At 45.5% G+C, this 14,540-nt stretch overlaps 1 protein-coding gene across 1 annotated transcript in view; it reads left to right on the top strand.

The window, feature by feature from the left end:
* St6galnac5 (ST6 N-acetylgalactosaminide alpha-2,6-sialyltransferase 5) overlaps positions 1-11,972 on the top strand; it is a 165,164-nt gene extending 153,192 nt beyond the window's left edge. Inside the window, exon 5 of the mRNA XM_034499385.2 lies at positions 10,637-11,972. Within this exon, the coding sequence (XP_034355276.1) occupies positions 10,637-10,868 (232 nt within the window). The 3' untranslated portion in view covers positions 10,869-11,972. The remainder of the gene's footprint in view (positions 1-10,636) is intronic.
* Positions 11,973-14,540: the final 2,568 nt, after the last annotated feature.

The raw sequence follows: 14,540 nt of genomic DNA, 5'->3' as shown, positions 1-14,540 counted from the left end.
TTCCTTCTCTTCCATTCTTCATTTACCTGGAAGCCACTGGCTCTTTTTTAACTGAATAATGGCTTCCGGTTCCTATGCACACGCCCAAGCCAGCCCCATGCTTAGAATAAACACATGGTTTAGTTCATTGACTCTTGGGATAATCCGAAGTGCAATGCTGGTTCCAATATTTTACAAATGAGCCCACAGAGCTGAAGCTGCTGGCCAGTCATGGCCTCAGAGCTGATGAGGGACAGAAGTAGGACCTGGACAGAGATCTGCAAATCTGAAGAGCCCGAGCAGTTAACCCTTCACCTTCCTGTTTTAACCATAACAGCCCCTTCCACTCCTGAGACAACCCTGGCCTTCCTGTACCTCTCCTCTGCCACAGCTCATGGCGGTTTCTCCAGCTCCTTCATTTACCCATCTGTTCTTAAGACGAGGGGTGATGCCTCGGACCTCCTTTGTATCTTTAGATCTTCCAAGCATCCAGAAAAATGGTGCATATTCAGTACAAATCAGTTCATTAACAACCCAAAAGACTTTCCTTTGGGGGTTTAAGAACCTGATTGGAGGCCTGAGGGATGACTCAGCAGTGAGAAATGTATTCTTTCAGACAGCCTGAGTTCCGTTCCCAGCACCCACATCAGGTAGCTCACAACCCCCTGTGACCCCAGCTCTAGAGCTCCGACACCTCACACCTGACACCTCACACCTCCGTAGGCCCCATTACATACAAGACATGAATTCAGACACATGCACATTAAAAGTCAACTTAGAAAAAAAAAAAAGAATCTGATTCAAAACGTTCATTACAAGTCAAATAGAGGGACGGGAGTAAGTGAACGCTGTAATTAGCAAACACTGAGTTCATAGTCTGTGGAGGCCGGCATCGGAGCCCCAGAGACGGGCTTGCACGCCAGCCCCCACACTCCCTCCCTTACCAAACTTCATACCCATCAGTGTTCAGAAAGCTGGGGAGAATTAATGTTGTGCTGCTCCAGTGACAGCATCAAAATGTATTATGCTGGGTACGGCGGACCCTTAAATCATGCCGCCTCCAATCGGGAGCCAAACCCACTCTTTGAACGGACTATAAACTGCAGAAAAGGTCTGTTATCATTGCTTTCTAAACTAAGTTATGGTGAGTATTTTTAATCTCATTTCCCTTTGTAAATTATTTACGATAATAATAGGCCAAGCATTTAAATTCCACCTAATAATCTTATTTCTGGTCGGCACTCAGCACATTACAGAGTTTACGGCTCTCTGTCAGCCGTCATTTCTCATTAATTAGCAAAGTAATGATTCAGAGTGATTGCTGTCATGGAACTAAATTAATACCTCATCCATAATGTGAAGGACATCTCAAAGGTATCGTGAATACTGGAGAGTTGATTCTGCTGGAATTATTAGCGAGTGAACATTAATAAAGCTGCCATCAGAAGCGGTGGGGACAGCTTCTACTCGGCAATAGCTCGCCACGCAGAGCCCGACGCTTTACGGTGTGCAGGTACAGAACGGGTAATGACACCTGTGTGACCGGTGTTCTGCGAGGCATGGAACTGTATCCGGCTTCCTTCTGGCAGTCCACTCTTCTCCCACCTTTGCCACGATTTGGCTAATTCTCACTGGACACTGACTGTTTCCATGGCCTGCTGTCTCCTGGGGGGTCTTCCTGAAACATTATAGTGTCCTCTGAGAGTCAGGGTCGGGGGCTCAGCAGAGAGTACTGCGGCTTGCTCACCCATGAAGGAGAAGCAGCTAGGTTTGGGTGCCACATGCCCCCCAGACACAGTGATAATGCCACAGGTTTCCAAGGTAAGCAGCTAATTTCTTGACATAGGCTACGAAGACAAGAAATCCAGGCAACACACAAGAAGTAGCTCAGTGGGCCCTATGGGGAGGGGGACGGCTCCTTGTGATAGCGTTTTATTTATTCTAAAGGGCTTTGGTGTAGGCCAATTGCAGAGTAACCCAGGCACACAGCCACTTTTAATTCCTCTGTGATCTTCAAATATTTCCCGAGTATCAGTCAGACATGCTGGGCTCTGCTGGGTACTACACCAAACACAGCAGTGTGTCTAGAAAGTCCTCAGGCTGTGGAGAAATGAAGACCACATTCTTACCCTGGGACATCCTCATCCTTTATGGCTGATGCCCCCACACAATGATCAGCCTTAACCTAGATGGTGCATTTACTTAGTCTAAGTTTATGTCCATGGGAGTCTTCAGAAAGAAGACTCGTTGGTAAAGGAAAATGTGTTTGCAGGCTAATTTTGAAGAAGCAGACGGTTGTGAAGCAATATTAGACAAAAATCATGGCCTACTGATGTTAAATCAGGAGGATTTACTGAGACTTTCTTCAGCTTTTCTTGCCTTCTCTGTGTCTTTGAAGGAAGGGTGTTTCTTTCCTCTGGGTATGGGGGTGCCTCTGGGCTGAAAGTTTTATGGTCTACTCTAGAAAAAGGTCAGGAATTCTCTACAGGGCCCTTCAGGGGAGGGGTCAGGAAGGGGAGGGGTCAGGAAGGGGAGGGGTCAGGAAGGGGAGGGGTCAGGAAGGGGAGGGGTCAGGAAGGGGAGGGGTCAGGAAGGGGAGGGGTCAGGAAGGGGAGGGGTCAGGAAGGGGAGGGGTCAGGAAGGGGAGGGGTCAGGAAGAATGACTGCCTTTGCGCGTCTTCAAAGGTGAAGACACCATGTCTTGAGGCGTCATATTCTGAAACCTTGAAGTACCCCCTTGCTTTTCAATATTATGACATTTCCCACTGATTATCCAGCTCAGCTGCAGGCTTAGGAAAGTAGAGCATTACAAACCCCAGATGCCATTTATCCTACTGGGCAGAACTGTCTGTACCTGATGTCTCTGCTTAACACTGGATGAAGCAGAGTGAGCAGAGGCCCTCCAGCAAGGTCCCTGGAAAAATGTACCAGGTACCAAGCTGTCCCTCACTGCCTGTGGGACCCAGTAGAAACATGGGGATGGTCCTCATAGAAATCTCCCCTGGGAGACAGATCTCCAAGTTTCTCCAAGATCTAAAACATTTCACTTAAGCACAAAGCAGCGACAGTGAGCTAACATCGGTCCTTACAGGGCCACTGGGAAGATTAAATTTGTTAGTATATGAAGATTGCTGAGGTCTGTGCCTTAATTCAGCACTGAACTCCGCCTGGGGACCACACACTAATCTGTTCAGTGGAAGCTCCGGTATTAGCTGAGAGGGCTGATGGAGATGGAAAGAGAGCATGTAAACTAAGACCTGAGGGACTTGCAATGCCAGGCCCCAGCCAGTAGCCACCCCAGTCAGTGTCCTCATGGGCTGAGGAGGACATCTCTGCCAGTGTCTTCAGGGTCTGAGGTGGCCATCCCAGCCAGTGTCCTGTGGGCTGAGGTAGACAGCCCAGCCAGTAAAGTACTTGCTTTGTAAGCATGCGGACCTGAGTAGGAGCCTCAGAACCCATGGGGGAAATATAGTCAGGTGTGCAGGCACAAGACTGCAGTCCCAGGACTGAGGAGGCAGAGGAGACAGAGGCAGCCGGGTGCCTGGGACTTCCTCACCAGCCAGCCTGGCCTGTTTGGTGAACTTCAGGCCAGAGAGGGGTTTTGCATCAAAAAGAAAGTGGACAGTACCACAAGAAGAGTTGCTCATGTCCTCTGTCCTCCACAAACATGGCTGCACTTCTGAGAACACTAAGCATGTACACATTGGGACCCCATCACACACACACAGACACACACACATACACAGAGACACACACAGACAGACACACACAGACACATACACACATACATAGACACACACAGAGACACATACATACATACAGACACACACACAGACACACACACATACACAGAGACACACAGACAAACACACACAGATACACACATACAGACACACACAAACACACACAGACATACACAGACAAGTGGACACACAGAGACACACATAGACACACATGGACACACACACATAGACACACAGACACATACATAGACACAGACAGACACACACACACACACAGACCTCTACCCTGGATATAGAATAAAAGAGCATGTCCTAAGGCGTCTGTTTTGTTTGTTTTAAAACACATGCATAGATAATAAATTATATAGTCTTTATAAATAACACATCTGTTTAGAATAATTTTAGATTTACATCAGTGGACTGCATACAGAGCCCATTTGTTCTTTCTCTAGCCATTCTCTGCCGAGATTTCACATAACTGTGGTCTGATTAACAAAACTGAGACATTAACCTCAGTGTGATGCTCAAACTCCAGACTTCACGGAAACCCCGTGTGGTTCTGCTAATGGCCTTTCTCCTCCTCGAAGGCCGTTTTCAGGATGTCAGTGCCCTCACCACTGCTCCCTCAGTCTCTTGAGGCTGTTCATGGCTTTGTCATCTTTGAAGGGCACTGCTTGCTGCTCAGACACTTTGTAGAATTTCCCACACATCTGATTTGTCTGGTATTTTCTTGTCATTAGACTGGTGTCATTCTTCTGGGAAGGGGACCACAGATGTGACAGAGTTTTATGGGCATCTCCTATCAAACTGTACATGGCACCAGGAGGTCTTATTTCTACTGATGCTGAGGCAGGATTCTCAGGGGACATCCTGGGGACAGGGGAATAACAAAGAAAGTCCCCTGCGTTTGGATGTGGTTGAAGGTCTAAGCCTTTGTCAGCATCTTGGAGCCACCTAATCAAGAGAGAACGGGAAACAATCTTAACAACCCTTTGAGGGTAACTTGGGGAGCTTCTGGAATGGCATAAATGGCTAATTTTGGGATAATTAACTGCTTATCTCCCTTAAAAAGCCTGTATCCATGCTTGGGTGCATCTTACTTTCTGGTGCTCTCCAGCAGAGCACATACCCACTTCAGCTTGTGTTACAGAGGGCCTCTCCTCCCTTTAATCTTCATGCTTAAATTTAAAATGCCGTTAACAACATGGCCAACTTTATTTCACTAAAGCAGTGGGTCCTGAAATTTCTTTAGCATCAGAGCCAGAATCCTGATTTGGCCTGAGCTGAGTTCCCTCTAAGTTATGAGAGTGGAATGTGGGTCTGTGTTCCTGCCCTCCTTCTGCTGACAATCCTTTGATTGGTGTGATTCCTGCTGAATTTCCCCATTATGCAGGGACTGTCTTTCACGTGGTCCTTAACACGGATCGTGAGGGTTTATACATTAAGACCTTGCAGACAGCATTTCTCCCACCTCCTTCCCAGCATTGGTTTGTTGGCACATCTTGCCTTCAATGATGGCTGCACTGTCCTGGAGTGACTTTGTAAGTTCTTCCTTTCTTTATATTATTCTGGAATTCTTTTAAAACAGCTACTTCTCTGTCTTTTCACTTCTCTATTGCAATCCTCACACGGCGGTAGATATTTACCTTACCTCATGAGTCTGATCATCCAATAGTGGTGCTATTTATTCTGATGCTCATACACTTAAAGGCACTTCAAAAGCCACTTGTGCGAGGACCTCTCCTGATGACTTAAACCAGGATCTATAGGAGCAGCGTGCTAGTGGTAATATCTCCTTAAAGCACCCATTTGCGTTAAATGCTAATTCCTTCCAACTCTTCACTTGCTTTCTTTAAAAAAGAATGAGCAAAACAGCCCTATTCTGGTTGCTCTGCAGAACTCACTCTTTGCTTTAGGGAGTTGCCAGACATGAAGTGCACCACCACATCCCTTTGAATTCAGCCTTTACATGTGAAAATTCACAGGCATTGGTGGTGTACATCGGATAAAGAATAAGAAAAGTGCATAGCCTTTAGAAAGGCAGGTTGAAGATGTAACAAAAGGATGAAGGCAGGAAGGGCTTTCTGAGTGGAAAGGTGAATTGCATTAAAGGCAGACTCCCATCCTGGAGGCAGTTCATACCTCAGCTATGTAATCCTGAGCCCAGCAAAAGGCTCTTTAATTCCCTGGACAAAGTGTGTCTTAGTTAGGGTTCCCATTGCTGTGAAGACACACCATGACCAAGGCAACTCTTGTGAAGGAAAACAATTAATTGGGGCTAGAATACAGTATCAGAGGTTCAGTCCATTATCATGAAGGTGGGAAGCATGACAGCATGCAAGCAGATATGATGCTGGAAGAGCCAAAAGCATCTTGATCTGCAGGCAGCCAGGAGGAGCCTCTCTTCTGCATGCAGGCAGGAGGAGCCTCTCTTCTGCAGGCAGGAGGAGTGTCTCTTCCACATTGGGTGGAGCTTAAGCACTAGGAGCCTTCAAACCCCCCTCCCCCACACACAGTGACCTCCTCCAACAAGGCCACACCTTCTAATCGTGCCACTTCCCATGGGCCAAGCATATTCAAACCACCATATTCCATCCCCTGAGCCCCATGGGCTTCTTCAAACGCATGAGTCTGGGGGGGGGGGCACAGAATAATGCAAAATACATTTAGTCCAACTTCAAAAGTCCCCACAGTCTCTCACAGTCTCAACAATACTGAAAAATCCAAAATTCAAAGTCTCTTCTGAGATTCATGAAATTTCTTAACTGTAATCCCCTATAAAATCAAAATCAAAAAGCAGATAACATAGTTCCAATATCACGGATATACACTACCATTCCAAAAAGTCATAGTGAGGACATACTGAACCAAAGCAAGACCAAAACCCAGCTGGGCAAACCCCAAACACTGCATCTCCATGTCCAATGTCAAAGCAGTCTTCAGCTCTCCAATTCCTTTCAGCTTTGTTGACAGCAACAAACTTCTTTCTCTTGGGCTGGTTCCACTCCCTGTGAGCAGCTTTCCTCGGCAGGTATCTCATGGCTCTGGCATCTCTAACATCTTGAGGACTCTAACTCAAGTTCAACTTCACAGCTTCTTGTTCTAGTGTGTGGGGTCCACACATGATCTCCTGGGCTCCTCCAAAGGGCTGGCATCACTTCTCCAGCTCTGCCCTCTGTAGCACTCTAGGCTCTGGCTGACTCCACTGCTGCTGCTGTTCTCGGGACCTGTGTCTCCAATACACTGGGGTCTTCCACTGCAACTAAACTTTACCGATAGCTTCTCATAGGCTCTCTTCATGGTGCCAAGACTGGAGTTCTTTGCATGATCCCTTCAGTCCTGGGCCTTCAACTGCAACTGAGGCTGCACTTCCACCAATGGCTTTTCCTGGCCTCTCAGTGCCGAGCCTCAGCTGCTCTCCATTACCCCTTCACGCCTTCAAAACCAGAATCACCTGGGTAATTCCTATATATTACCAAAGTCTGGCTGCCAACACAAAATCTGTATCTGGAACACAGCTTCTTCGTGCTCTCAGAAAACACTTCCCAGAAGATTTCACCTCAGTGATGCTTCTTATTGTATGTATGTATGTATGTATGTATGTATGTATGTATGTATGTATATGACTACAATGTAGCTGTCCTCAGACACACCAGAAGATGGCATCAGATCCCATTACAGATGATTGTGAACCACCATGTGGTCATTGGGAATTGAACTCAGGACCTCTGGAAGAGCAGCCAGTGCTCTTAACCACTGAGCCATCTCTCTAGCCATGCTGGTCTCTTCATAATCACCACTAATTTCTTAGTTCCAGGTAACCAGCATCAATTATCTCAGTAGTTCCTTTTATTCTGAACTCTAAAGCCAGAGCCATGTGACCAAAGCTGCTGCTTGCTGGGGCTGGGACATGGCCCCTTGTTCTAGTACATCCTTCAGTGCCTAGGCTTGGCTGTCCTAGAACGTGCTCTGTAAACTGACCTTGAACTCAGAGATCTGCCAGCCAGTATTCCCTGAAGCCTGGGATTAAAGGTGTGTACCACCAAGCCTGCGCCTAAGCTCTTCTATACTTGGGACTTGCTCTGTCCCAGGCTGACCCTGAACTCAGACATCTGCTTGACTCTGTCTCCTGGGATTAAGGGCCTGTAACACGATGCCTAGGCTGATGCTTCTCATGGTCACTGTGCCTCAAGATCCAGAGCAAAGTTACATGTCTTCCAGCTTCAAGATCTGGATCACAACTATACCTCCATTTCTGGATTGTACTTTCTGGATCTGTGTCTATCACAATGTCCATCACACAGTGTCCATCACAGTGACCATCACAGTGACCATCACAGTGACCATAACACAGTGACTATCACACAGTGTCCACCACACAGTGCCCACCACACAGTGTTCATCACACAGTGACCATCACAGTGCCCACCACAGTGACCATCAAAGTGTCCATCATGGTGACCATCAAAGTGTCTATCACACAGTGACCATCACAGTGTCCACCACACAGTGCCCACCACACTGCCCATCACACAGTGACTATCACAGTGCCCATCACAGTGTCCATCACAGTGTCCATCACACAGTGTCTGTCACACACTGTTCATCACACAGTGACCATCACACAGTGCCCATCACACAGTGAGTGCCCATCACACTGTGACCATGGCAAACAGATTGTAGTTTCAGATTAAAAGTCCAAATGAAAACAACAACCAGGTAATAATAACACCTAACATATTTTAACTATCCCTTGCTCAACTGTAAACACAAACAGTAAGTTTAGCGGGGTGGGATCTTGCCCTGAGGTCACCACTCTCTTAATTCCACTTAATAGCCTTGAACACAGGATTTAGCTTTGTTGCACTTCCTGTTGCCCCTTTACTACTTGAACCATACATTTTGGTTTTTTTTTCTTTCCAAGCTTACTGCTTGATCAAAATGCTCCTTATAATAACATGGAGTTGCAGAAATGTTGGTTCCTCCACCATGTCCACCTGCAGGCTGCCTTGCTTCCTGCTATGATGATAATGTCCTTATAATAACAAGGACAGAGTGTAAACTTGGTTGACTTGAGACTCCCTTTGTCAATGTAATTAATCTGAGTCTCTTCACCTTAGCCTCAGGCAGACTCTTCAGACAAGGCGAAAAGCAGCTACATTCTTCACCACAATATCCCAAGAGCAGTCTTAAAAATTCTTCTAGGACACATACTAAATAAAATTCTCCTCTTCTGAAACCTCTCGAGCCAGGCCCCACAGTTCAAATCGCCTCTTCCATGCTTCTACTAGAATGGCCCATTAAGGCCCACTTAAAGCATTCCACTGCTTTCCAAAGTCCCCAAATCAACATTCCTCCAAATAAAAGCATGGTCAGGCCTATCATAGAAATACCCCAGGCCCTGGTACCAACTTCTGTCTTACTTAGGGTCTCCACTGCTATGAAGACACACCATGACCACGGCAAGTCTCATAAAGGAAAGCATTTAATTGGGGCTGGCTTACAGTTTCAGAGACTCAGTCCATTATCATCATGGCAGGAAGCAAGGCAGCCTGCAGGTGGACATGGTGGAGGAACCAACATTTCTGCAACTCCATCCAAAGGCAACCAGGAAAAGGGTGTCTTTCACACTGGGTGGAGCTTGAACACTAAGGAGCCTTCAAAGCAGGCTTACACAGTGTGACACTTCCTCCAACAAGGCCACACCTCCTAATAGTGCCACTTCCCATAAGCCAAGCATATCCAAACCACCACAAAGGGTTAAAAGACAAAAACAATTTTTACTTCCAAGAATGGCCCACTTGGACACCTGGGTAACAATGATACCCAAACACATAAATCTAATCTCCCTCGAGGTGATCAATATGGAACCCAATAAGCTTTCATTCAAAGAGATGGTCCTCTTAGATAAGGAAATTGATCCCGAGCATCCTGAGCTGGCTACCAATTACCTTCTATTCCTAGGTACGACATCAATCACATGATATTTTTAGAAACCTAATTGTTTCCTTAGTAGATTGATGTCAATAAGATGCCAAGACCCTAGGTGAATCACATTTAAAACCTGAATTGATATGAAAGAGAAGGTTAGCCCCGTAATAGCATGGCAGAATGAATTTGGTAGCCTTCCTTCTCCAAATTTTTCTCTAGGAACCTGCAAAGATGGATTCTACACAAGCCCACTCGCTGGTTTTTGTTTTCTTGTTTGAGTTTTAACTTACTTATTTATTGCTGTTGCTTCATGTTTTGATATTTGGTTGCTTTAGACAAGGTCCCACTCTATAACCCAGGCTAGCTTGGAACTCACAGTGATCCTCCTGCCTCAGCCTCTTAAATGCTAGGATTCTATGCAGGATTTACCATGACTGTTGTTCTGTCCCTCTTGGGTTGTTGTTTGTAAGGAGTGACCAGTTCCAACCTGAGTTTTCTCCAACATGAATTTTCTGTACTGGAAATGCTTCCTACTTGGTCTAGGGTGGGTAAAAATCTGCAGTGACTGACAGGACAGGTGAGCAGACCACGATCTGAGACAGGATTATTAGAAATGCAAAGTGTAAACTCAACACAGCATCTGGGTTCACATGGCACAAACAAACCTCTCTTCCTGGAACAACTTTAACCTAAGAGAAGACACTGCCCAGAAGTTTATTGTTGCCGGAGTGGCAGACTTGACACCTCTCCTGATAAAAGACTTTGATCTCTGACTTACTTTACATCCTCAAAACCTTTTCATTTTCTTATTACTTCAACACCAGAAAAAAATCAGGTGAAGTTCTTCTGATGAGAAAATATGGTTTGTGTTTATCAGCTTACTACAGTAACACTGAAAAAGCGTGTTCCATGTTGGTACGGCTTGTGTGTTTGCGTTATTTGCTCTCTTCGGCTTTAACGGTTGTTCCACTTTCCTCCCACAGGGACCCGAAGCATCCGTCCGTACCTTATCATTACTACGAGCCTTCTGGACCCGATGAATGTACAATGTACCTCTCTCACGAGCGAGGACGCAAGGGCAGTCACCACCGTTTCATTACAGAGAAACGGGTGTTTAAGAACTGGGCGCGGACATTCAACATTCACTTTTTCCAACCAGACTGGAAACCAGACTCCCCCGCTGTGAATCATGCTGAGGATAAGCCTGTGTTCTGAGGTGTGAACGTGCTGGATAGGAGGGCGCAGTGTCCACACGGCCTGACACGAGAGGAAGGACTTAAACTCTAGGCAGGGAAATGGGAACTGAATGGGTGGCGTCCTTCAGCACCATGGACAGAACCCACTGGCCGCAGAACATTCCAGAATGCCTGCATTCTAACGAGACTTGTCTCTTGGAAAGAGCAACTGTATCCTTGATTCAGTGACACTGCCACAGCTAGGAACACTCCAGGTCTCTGGAAGTATTGCCTTCAAAACTGAAACAGGAGCAGCCTGACACTTTTAGTTGTGTTTCTTTTACAGACACCCACGTCAAAGGATTTCCTACCAGGCTGCAACCTAACCTGACCTATAATCTTTTGTCATTTGTCAGACTTTGTGATTTGTAAAAGGCCTAGAAGTCTGGACAATGTTTCTGAAGAGCACATCTCCAATGATTTTCATAAAGCAAATGTCTGCTATTTATTTATTGAGAGTTTTTTAGTGTACTCTAGGCAGTATTTTTATAGATTATGATTACGTGGCAATTTACTCTTCCTGACTTTTTAATCCTGGATGGTGGTCAGAATGGGCTAGGATTGGGCTGGTGAGTTACTGAATTCACAATGCCCGTTATTAGCTTGAAATCGGCATTTGACGTGGAAACATGCAGCATTGTTGGAACCTCGCAGCTTCAGGCAATTTGCTGCTTCATGACAGGATCAGCTATAACACTTTCTAATGTACATAAATGTCCAAAAGAACAAAATTGAAAGCCAAAAACTGTGTTGTCAAAACAAAATGACGCTAATGAAACTGAAAGATACCATAGCTTGTTTTCGGCAGCGACTGATAAGGCAAGCTATTTCTCTTTGAGTTCGACTTTCCACTTCTCTAGAATGTAGCAGAAAATCCCCGAGTTCCTCTTGCAAATCTAAGATGGTCAGAGCCTATCTCACTGATGGGAGGGTTAGGCAGTTGGACTGATGTGGCACTTACAGTATCTGGATGCTTCCAGTCAGGGTGGAGATGTCAGGTCCTCTGGGAAGAAATCTCGTTTCTTCCTGGGTCTCTCCTGCCTAACCGCTATCCCTAGATTTTTTTAAAAAATGAAAAATTAGAGGGGGGAGTGGCAGTGCCAAGAGCTGCCCATGTTTTCAGAACACAGAACAGTTCTGACCCACTGGCTGCAAGTCTTAGAATAACGTAAAGGACTCCCCTCTTTACTCAAATCCATGATCAAATAGTATTATAGACTTTCATTTTAAAAATTTGTACCACTCAGAAAAGTAAGAATATGCTAGACATAAGAATATGCTTTACATACCACCAAAGGGACATCAGTGTGTTTAGTGACAGACTTGAGGGCAGCAGCTAATGTCCTGAGGGAACAGGCATTGCTCTACAAGCAAGACAGGGTTTGTGAACAAAGTGTCTCACACCACCAGGTCTTTCCCATCTTAATTAGAGATAGTGTCCCACTCCTTTTTATGAAGGAAAACCGTTCCTTATGCAGAGTGCCATTGTGAAGATGCAAATACAGGCCAGGTATTCAGACAGCAAAGACAAAGTGTTATTGTGGTGTGGCTTGAGTTATTTAAAGCCAGTAAAGAAGAAAAAAGAAAAAAATTGAAATGGCTGTCCAAGGCATGGTGGAATTCACTCTTCAAGTGTCTTCTGAGTTTTTGTAGGAAAATGAATTTTACTCTACCACAGCACGACCTCTGAGCAGTGTTCTTACGCACACAGGAAGAAGGGTGAGAAGTACACACAGTTAACTGACAGGTAACCTTCACAATCCCTTGAGATTATTTGTTGAACTATAAGTGGTTCGTTTGACAATTCTTATTCTTATGGAATTTTGGAAAAGCATAGCTACCAAGGGGTAAGAATACGACCTGACCTGGTCTACTATCTTACTGAGTATCTTTGGGTAGGGTGTGTGGTGGTGGTATGTGTGTGTGGTATGTGTGTGTGTGGTGTGTGTGTGTGCATGATGTAGTATGTGTGTATATGTGTGGTATAGTATGTGTGTATATGTGTGGTGTAGTATGTGTGTGTTTATTATGTGTGGTGTGTATGTATGTGTGCATGGTATGTGTATGTGGGGGTGGTGTGGGGGTGTGGGTGTTGTATGTATGTGTGTTGGGGGAGTGGAGTGTGTGTGTATGGTATGTGTGTATGTGTGGGGAGTGTGATGTGTGTGCATGTGTGTGTGTGTTTAAAGGAGAAAAGCTCACAAAGAACATGGAGATATGACTTTTTTTTCTAATTTCCTTCTCTCAAATACTCAAAAGAATAAAAAGCAACCAAATGCCCAAAGTCTTGGCTCCTTCACGGAAAAATATTTTAAATTCACTTGTAGCTACAATACGCGACTTCGTTTTCAAAACATAGTGTAGCTAAGTGTAAGAAATGATCACTTGGGTCACAGTTTTTACTGTGGCATTAAAGCAGATGCCGAGAGCTTGGATGGCTTGTGCTGATGGACCTGGCTGTGGGCAATTGAGTTCATGTCTTACCACTATTATTTCACAACCGTCAGGCTTAATGCCATCCAACACCATTAAACATACACTCTGATATAGGACACACAACTCTGCTTACAGACTTCAGTGACTTCGGGATATTTGAAGCCCGCTCAGACTTGGTATTGCTACCTTTCTCTTCTCTCCCCAGTGGTATCATCAACCTCCTCCTAGCTTTTAAGACCACGATAATATGATGCCACAGCTGGGCGATCCATGGCTTCTGTTATTTCAACACAAGAACATTTGGCAGAGGCCATTACAATAGATAGCCATTATGGGCAAAGATACAGGAATTCACAAACAGAATCAATCACTTCAAATGGCCCATAAAAAGAGGAATCTCACATTTAATATTCCACAGTAAATATTCACCCAAGAAAGCGCACATTAAAAGAACATTAGGAGGTAAGTATTCAGTGTGCTGCATGGGGACTTGGCTGTGTGATTGCCATTCTCATGAGTGGGTGTTAGGGAGCTGGGCCCCTTTCTTCTGTTCATCCTGCTCTATACTCCTTAGGGCCGGCCATAGAAACAGATCAATTCAGGGACACACAAGTCCTAAGAACACAGAGCTCAGCCCTTCATAAAACCCAAGGAAAAAAGGCAGCAACTGCCAGACTCGTGTTCCAAAGACAGGGCACCTCTGAACCATCTGAACCCCATCAGAATGGAGTCAGAGAACCTCATATTGAAATAAACACAGTATTTCACATTTCAAAGACCTTTAGTGGGCGAATAAATGGTAGGAAGTGAGAGGAAATACAGAAATTCAGTTAGGATGCGGACAGTGCTATGTACCTATGTTGTACCTCTCCAGATATTTACCCTGGGGAGTGACTCTGGGTCTCCTGGAAGGAGTCCTACCCTGACAAAGGTCCCAGCTTTGTTTCTGAGCATTTCATACTGAGTAGTCATGTCCTTCATCCCCCTGCCTCTGTTGAGCCCCCATGTCTTCTCCAGATCCTCCTGCCTTCAATATCCACAAGACCTGTTGGACTGGTCAGGTCTTCCTGGTGGGCTGCTAACTCAGGACCTGTCTAGGGAATGGGTTTGACGGAGAGCCTCCTGGAGCATTGGAGCAGTAGGTCCAAGAGTCAATCCCACTACAAGACAAGGTACTGTAGATATAACCCTGGCTGGCCTAGACTAGGGGAAGAGG

Source organism: Arvicanthis niloticus, chromosome 4 (assembly GCF_011762505.2).
Source record: "Arvicanthis niloticus isolate mArvNil1 chromosome 4, mArvNil1.pat.X, whole genome shotgun sequence".
Taxonomy (NCBI): domain Eukaryota; kingdom Metazoa; phylum Chordata; class Mammalia; order Rodentia; family Muridae; genus Arvicanthis; species Arvicanthis niloticus.
The sequence above is the reverse complement of the archived record's forward strand: the minus strand, read 5'-3'. Positions and strand labels throughout refer to the sequence as shown.